Source organism: Rhinopithecus bieti, unplaced genomic scaffold (genome assembly GCF_001698545.2).
Source record: "Rhinopithecus bieti isolate Rb0 unplaced genomic scaffold, ASM169854v2 scaffold_19119, whole genome shotgun sequence".
NCBI lineage: Eukaryota > Metazoa > Chordata > Mammalia > Primates > Cercopithecidae > Rhinopithecus > Rhinopithecus bieti.
Window position 1 is genome coordinate 29,681 of NW_016809275.1, and position 7,961 is coordinate 37,641.

Sequence of the window (7,961 nt, forward strand, 5' to 3'; positions counted from 1 at the left end):
TTTTTTTTTTTTTTAACAAATAAAAGGCAAAAATAAGACCAAAATTCGAACTGATAACAGCAAGAACTTAATAGGAACTCCACTCCTCTGTTCATTACTTTTACCTAAAAGAGACATGCAAAAGTGTTGTAGTTAGAAAGAAAAGAACTTTTTCTGCCTGCTGGATATATTGGACCACGAATCCACAAATACGGATTATCCACTCTGTATTCTATGCTAGGCACTTAGTACACTAATAAATAAATAGTGGTCTCTTCTCAAGTACCTCCTAATCTAGTTGGAGAGACAGCTAAGTAAATATGTGCAATTATACATTGTTTTAAGTATTCTAGAAGTATGTATAGTCAGAATTTTTCAGAAATTGAGAGGAACCTAAGTCACTTACATTTTTTGAAGTTTCCAGCATTTTAAATATTTTAAAAATGACAAAACAAAAATTGTGGTTCTTTTTACATGTTTGTACATGTAAAATAGTGCTTTCAACCCACTGTAAAATAAAATGCAATATAAGTATGCTTTTCACAAGAAAATTACACAATTTAAATAAAAACATAACTATTCATATGGCATCTCAAGCAGTGCGATCAGTTTTAAACTGTGTGAGGAATACTGTCTTTCTTCAGTCCTGACAGTTTATTTCTGAGACTAAGTATATCAAGAATTCAAATTTAAGGCTCTTTGGTGAGGCCTGGATCAAATGTCTCTCCTTGAGAGATTGGCTAAGTGTTCTCTAGGTGGATTCGGTGGAGCATATCATTACAGAGAGCAGAATGAACAAAGCCCCATGTCTTTATAATGATATATTCTGAGAACTAAGGAAAAGGACAAGAGAATCTGGAAAAATAATGTAGTATTAAGGACGCTTTCTTCATAACCTCATAGCTTATGTTGGAAGGGCATTTACACAGCTTACCCAGGTTCATAGGGATTTGCTTTCTCTTCAATATGAAGAGGCTGAGCAGCAATTTGATTTCATCTCTAAATCGTAGCTGATGAGATCTACCCAATTCCATTATTCCATTACAATCCAACAAATCAAATGGTGGTCTCTGGAATTACAAAGTCTAAGGATTAAAATTACATATGATTTCACTTTAAAAAAAAATCCTGCAACACATTCCAGGATGTGAATAATTCAAAACATTTTTTAAAATAAGTTTTAGGCCAGGTGTGGTAGTTCACATCTGTAATTCCAGGAGATGTCAGCCTTTTCAAAGAAAATCAGAATCAGGTTTTTTTCTTATTATTTTAATTTTTATTTATTTGTAATTTTTGTGGGTATATAGTAGGTGTATATATTTATGGGGTACATGAGATGTTTTGTTACAGGCATGCATGTAATTGCAATGTGAAATAAGCACATCATGGAGATTATCCATCCTCTTAAGCATTCATCCTTTGAGTTACAAACAATCCAATTATTACACTCTTTATTTTAAAATATATAGTTATTATTGACTATAGTCACCCTGTTGTGCTATCAAATAGTAGGTCTTATTCATTCTTTCTATTTATATTTTATTGTACTGCCTATGTACTGAAAAGTTGTAGTTATTATTTTTTATTGGTTCATCATTTAGTCTTTCTACTTAGGATGAGAGTAGTTTATACACCACAGTTACAGTATTATAATATTCTGTTTTTCTGTGTACTTACTATTACCCGTGAGTTTTATACCCTCAGATGATGACTTACTACTCATTAATGTCTTTTCTTCCTGGTTGAAGCACTCCCTTTAGCCTTTTTGGTAGGACAGGTCTGGTGTTGATGAAATCCCTCAGCTTTTGTTTGTCTGTGAAACTTTTTATTTCTCCTTCATGTTTGAAGGATATTCTCACTGGGTATGCTATTCTAGGGTAAAGTTTTTCCTTTCAGCACTTTAAACATATCAGCCCACTCTCTCCTGACTTGTAAGGTTTCCACTGAAGGGGTGGCTGCCAGACATATTAGAGCTCTGTTGTTTGTTATTTGTTTATTTTCTCTTGCTGCTTTTAGGATCCTTTCTTTATCCTTGACCTTTAAGAGTCTGATTATTAAATGCCTTGAGGTAGTCTTCTTTGGGTTAAATCTGCTTGGTGTTCTATAACCTTCTTGTACTTGGATATTGATATCTTTCTCTAGGTTTGAGAACTTTTTTTTTTTTTTCTTTTTCTTTTCTTTTCTTTTTTTTTTTTTTTTGACAGAGGGTTGCTCTGTAGCTCAGGCTGGAGAGCAGTGGCGTAATCTCGGCTCACTGCAACCTCTGCCTCCCAGGTCCCGGCTTAAGCAATTCTCCTGCCTCAGCCTCCCGAGTACCTGGGATTACAGGTACATGCCTCCATGCTCAGCTAATTTTTGTATTTTTAGTAGAGACGGAGTTTCACCATGTTGGCCACACTGGTCTTGAACTCTTGACCTTGTGATCTGCCTGCCTCAGGAACTTCTCTTTTATTATCCCTTTGAATAAACTTGCTCTGTCGCCTGGACTGGAGTGCAGTGGCGCTCTCGGCTCACTGCAGCCTCAGCCTCCCAGGTTCAAACAATTCTCCTGCCTCAGCCTCCCAAGTAGCTGGTATTACAGGTGCGCACCACCACACCCAGCTAATTTTTGTGTTTTTAGTAGAGGTGGTGTTTAACCATGTTGGCCAGGCTGTTCTCAAACTCCTGACATCAAGTGATCCACCCGTGAGCCACCACTCCCAGCCCCATTGAATAAACGTTCTACCCCTATCTCTTTCTCTACATCCTCTTTAAAGCCAATAACTCTCAGATTTGCCATTTTGAGGCTGTTTTCTAGATCCTATAGGTGTGTTTCATTGTTTGTTTGTTTTCTTTTGTCTCCTCTGATTGTACATTTTCAAATAGCCTTTCTTCAGGCTCACTAATTCTTTCTTCTACCAGATTCATTCTGTTATTAAAGGACTGATGCATTCTTCAGTATGCCAATTGCATTTTTCCAGTTCCAGAATTTCTGCTTGACACTTTTTAATCATTTCTATCTCTTTGTTACATTTATCTGATAGAATTCTGAATTCCTTCTGTGTTTGCTTGAATTTATTTGAGTTTTCTCAACACAGCTATTTGGAATTCTCTGTCTGAAAAGTCACATATCTCTGTTTTTCCAGGACTCGTCCTTAATGCGTTATTTAGTTCATTTGGTGAGGTCATGTTTTCCTGGAACCTATTGATACTAGTAGATGTTCTTCAGTGTCTGGGCATTGAAGGGTTAGGTATTTATTGTGGTCTTTACTGTCTGGGCTTCTTTGTACTCATCCTTTTTGGGAAGGCTTTCCAGATATTTGAAAAGACTTCAGTGTTGTGATCTGAGCACTTTCTACTTTAGGGGACATCCCAAGCCCAGTAATGCTGTGGTTCTTGCAGACTCATAGAGGTACCTCCTTGATGGTTTTGGACAGGATCTGGGAGAATTCTCTGGATCACCAGGCAGAGACTCTTGTTCTTTTCCCTTATTTTCTCCTAAACAAACAGAGTGTCTCTGTTCTGAGCCACCCAGAGCTGGGGTGGAGTGACACAAGCACCCCTGTGGCCACCACCACTATGACTGCACTGGGTCAGACCCGAAGCCAGCACAGCTCTGGGTCTCACCCAAGGTCTGCTGCAAATACTCCTGGCTACTGCCTAGCTTGCTCAAGGCTCTGGAGCTCTACCATCAGCCAGTGGCAAAACCAACCAGGCCTGTGTCCTTTCCTTCAGGGTGGCAAGGTCCCCCAAGCCCAAGGTGGGTCCAGAAGTGACATCTGGGACTCAGGACCTAGAGTCAAACACCTTAGAAGTCTACCTGGTGTTCTATTGTATTATGGCTGAGCTGGCACTCATACCACAAAATGCAGTCCTTCCCACTCTTCCGTTCCCTTTCTAAAGGCAGAGGAGCCTCACCCCGTAACCAGTCACCCTAGGCCAGGAAGAGTATTGTTTACTGTGGACTCCCATAGATGTTCCCTTAAGACTCAGGGGCTCTTAAGTCACTTTGCGATGAATGCTGCCTGGTCTGAGACTCACCCTTCAGAGCAGTGAGCTCCCCTCTGGCCTAGGGCAGTTCCAGAAGTGTTATCCAAATGTCAAGTCCTGGAATCAGGGATTCCAAGAGCCCACTTGGTGCTCTACCCTTCTGTGGCTGTGCTGGTACCTGAAGCCAGCAAGTCTCAGAGGCTCACCCAAGGCCCTCAACATAGTACCTGGGTATTGCTGCTAGTTATTCAGCACCCAAGAGCTTTTCAGTTAACAGTTGATGAATTCTGCCAGGGCTGAGTCTTTTCCTTCAAGGCAGTCATTTCCCTTCTGGCCTAGGGTATGTCTAGAAATGTGGTCCAGGAGCTAGAGCCTGAAACAGGAACCTCGTAACTCTAGCCAGTGCCCTAGCCTGCTGTGGCTGAGCTGGTATCCAAGATGTAAGACAAAGTCCTCCCCACTCTTCCCTCTCTTCTCAAGTGGAAGGAGGGGGTCTCTTTTGGAACTGTGAGCTGTCCAGCCTGGGGTTAGGGGAGGGGCGATGCCATCACTCCCTTGGCTGCCCCAGCTGGTGTCTCAGTATGTCGTGTGGCCCCCCTAGTCCACACTCTGTTGGCCCAGTTTAGCACTAAGGCTTGCCTAAGAGTTGCAGCCCTTATGGCCTAGACCAGGTGTTTCCAGTCTTTTGGCTTCCCTGGGCCACACTGAAAGAATAATTGTCTTGAGCCACACATAAAATACACTAACATTAACAATAGCTGATGAGCTAAAAAAAAAAAAAAATTGCAAAAAAAAATCTCATAATGTTTTAAGAAAGTTTACGAATTTGTGTCGGGCTACATTCAAAACCGTCCTGGGCCGTGTGTGGCCTGCAGGCTGCGGGTTAGAAAAGCTTGGCCTAGACTGCCTTTCAGGTTTACTTGGAGATCCAGAGCACTGTAGCCCTTGATGGAGAGGTTTGTGGGAACTCATGCTCGGGCTGCCGGGATGGGTAATTCCTCTCTGACTGGGGCTGGTTTAAATCTTCCCTCCAATGGGCAGGTGTCAGGTGAGTTTGGTCCAGTTTTCCTTTCTGCTCTAACAGGACAGCACTAAATTCAATGCCTCATGATTGCTGTGTTCTTCCTCCCCCAGTGCCCAGAGATGCTCTTGGCACCACCATGCCATTGCTGCCAGGGGTGGGGGAGGGGTGGCACTGGCGATTCAGGACTGTTTTTTCTGTCTCTTCAGTGCCTCTTTCAGTGATATGAAGTTAAAACCAGTTACTATGAGTGCTCACATGATTTTTGGTTTTTATGAAGGTGTTTTTTCTGTGTAGATAGTTGTTAAATTCATGTCCTTGCTGGGGGGACAATCGGTGGAGGCTTCTGTTCTGCCACCTTGCTCCCTATCCCAGAATCAGATATTTAGAGACCTGAGGCAGGACTAGTACTAAGCAAAATAAAAAAGGAGTGATTAATCTGTGTCACCCAACTGCCTCTTTTGTACCCTTTTCAGCTCTTCTTTTCTTTTAGAATCTCCAGTTTTTTCCAAATACCTAACTTGTCCTTTTTTTTCCCCCTTCCTCCTGAGTGTAGCTTCTGGAAGGTGTGGGGGCTTGTGCTTATTTCTAAAGATGCCTTGACATGAGTAAAGTTTTATCCACTGATAGAGCATCCCACCTGTAGACTCTTCCATTCTAGATGTTAGGAGAGATATTTTAGAGCAAGTTGTACCTGTCTCCCATTCTTTAAATTATGCCATGTAAGTGCTCTCTGCCTGAGTACGTGTAAGTACGTGCCTGACTACAGAGTCAAGTCTGATTGCTTCCTGCTGCTACAATAATCTAGGTTCCTCACTTCTGTGGTGTCTCCTGTGAACTTCCATCACCACTTTCTTACTTTTGCCACTTCCTTTTTCTTTGTAACGTTTTGATAATATACATGTAACTAATTGTCTATTACTTACATTTAATCAGATAGACATTTAATGGTCTATCACTTTACATTTAATTACTGATTTACATTTATTTATTCAGCAACTTAATGACTCTATTGCTCTATATTTCTGTGACACTGAAATAACATTTAGTAAAATCACTTATTTAGATGATATCCCCCCTGAGCTACTGCAGTGTGAAAGTATTTTGCTTTTGCGTAAATAAAGTTACCATAAATCTAACAGGAATTTTTCTTTCTTGTTCCAGCAAACCCTAAGATGTCCGTATTGATGGACCTTTGTTACAGTTTAACAAATTTATTATTATTATTGTATTATCATGTTTAGGGCTATCAGTTTTTAGGTATTCTGAAATATCATGAGATAGGGTATAGATTATTCACTCGAGACATTATTATTTGGTTTTTGCCATTTTATTCATTTTTTATGTATTTTCTAATACAGATGACATTATAATCTATAAAGAGTTAGAAGGGACAAATGCTGAAAAAGAAGAAAAGAGTAAAAGACAGAACAATAGTAAAAAGGAATTGTCTTCAAGACAGCAATCAAATGCTCATGGATATTGCCATCAGAGAGGTAAAGTATGCTGAAAATAGTCACACATGGTAAAAAGAGTCTGAAATATTTGTGAATAACTAGGTAAGTAAAATCAAGAATTCACAATATTGTTCTAAAGTTGCATTATGTTGCTTGTTTTCTTTTTTCTGGGCATGGATTCATACAAGGTTGGTAAGAATTTATGCCATGTCATATGAATACAAATTTGTTTTAATTTATATGAATTATTTCCCTAATGGAGAGTGGGATAAGAAAAGTAACCATATGAGCTGAGAGATATTTTGTACTTGTTTACAAGCCTGGGTTGGTTGGTCCAGTTCCGCTTTTAGGAGGCAATACAGGAGGGTTAAGAACATAGTCAATAATCTGAAAACTATGGCATCCACATTTTGAAAATACAAGTGTTGTAAGACAAAAAGAGAAGGGTAGAACATGACAAATGTCCTCTGTATATCTAACCTCATTGGTAAGTGCAGTGTGCATTTTTTAATATGAATGTACTACAGATTGCCATGATACAGAAGTCTTTTCAACAATTAAAGGTCTTCATAATCTAGTCAACAGATTGGAACCATTTTGACATCGTGATTACTATAAGCCCCGACAGTTGCCTATGCAGCTTCATTTCAGTTCTTGTGTGAATCTTCAGTGGCTCAACATGTTCTGAGAAGAGAAGAGAAATGATGGTAGTTATTACAGGGGCAGAGCAGCCACAAAGGGTAACATGGCCCATTCTTACGTGCCTAACCAGTCATCACAAAATTGATCTTTGTGAGCCTTTCGGAGATATTCTTTGATGGGTTTTTTACTATCTTTGTTTGTTTACCCAAACAAAGCAGACAATTGAGACAAATATTCACACGATTAATACAAAGCAGACAGTTTCTCTCCATCTCTCCTTTTTCTACTGGAGTATTCTTTCATTTAATTTCAGATAGTATGTCCCAACTTTGGTGGCATATGAAACCAAAATTGAGGTATTATATACTGAGACGACTACCCTATTAAGGTATCCAAATTGAAATAGTATGGCAAAGACTGTTCTAGAATTCAGTGAGACTCCCAGATGATACCAGAGTAATGAAATATCAAAAGTTTTGCAAAACCCAGTGCATAGCTTTAAAAAAATGAGATCAGAGATAATACTTCTCTGAGAGATACTTTGAATTTACTACTTGAAAATACAGAAGATTTTTTTTTTTCAAAGGCTACTCAAGATTCAGAAGCGACTCTGAGGAAAGAAATCATGATAAAAACACATACCAAGAACCTTCTGGATTCAAGTCTGGACAACACCCTTTAAATGAGCAACCTTTAATTGAACAGGTAGATAAGTACCAAGAATTAACCAATATTAAAAATCCTACATTTAATATATTTCCTAATATTAATGATTTACTTTAAATTCTATTGAAAGCAGGGATTGTTTCTTGGTATTCCTCCATGGTGCCTTGAACGTACTTTAAATTCAATGTTTGTTAGTTGATTTTTCCCCTGTAACTATTTTAAAAAAC

The 7,961-nt window shown here is 39.2% G+C and overlaps 1 protein-coding gene across 2 annotated transcripts in view; it reads left to right on the forward strand.

The window, feature by feature from the left end:
• LUZP4 (leucine zipper protein 4) overlaps positions 1–7,961 on the forward strand; it is a 17,449-nt gene that overhangs the window by 6,119 nt on the left and 3,369 nt on the right. Inside the window, exons 2-3 of one of the 2 annotated variants that reach the window (XM_017889047.1) lie at positions 6,331–6,465; positions 7,655–7,773. In XM_017889047.1, coding sequence (XP_017744536.1) covers positions 6,331–6,465; positions 7,655–7,773 — 254 coding nt within the window. Of the gene's footprint in view, positions 1–6,330; positions 6,466–7,654; positions 7,774–7,961 lie in introns of those variants that run through there. The other variant, XM_017889048.1, reaches the window with a different exon arrangement.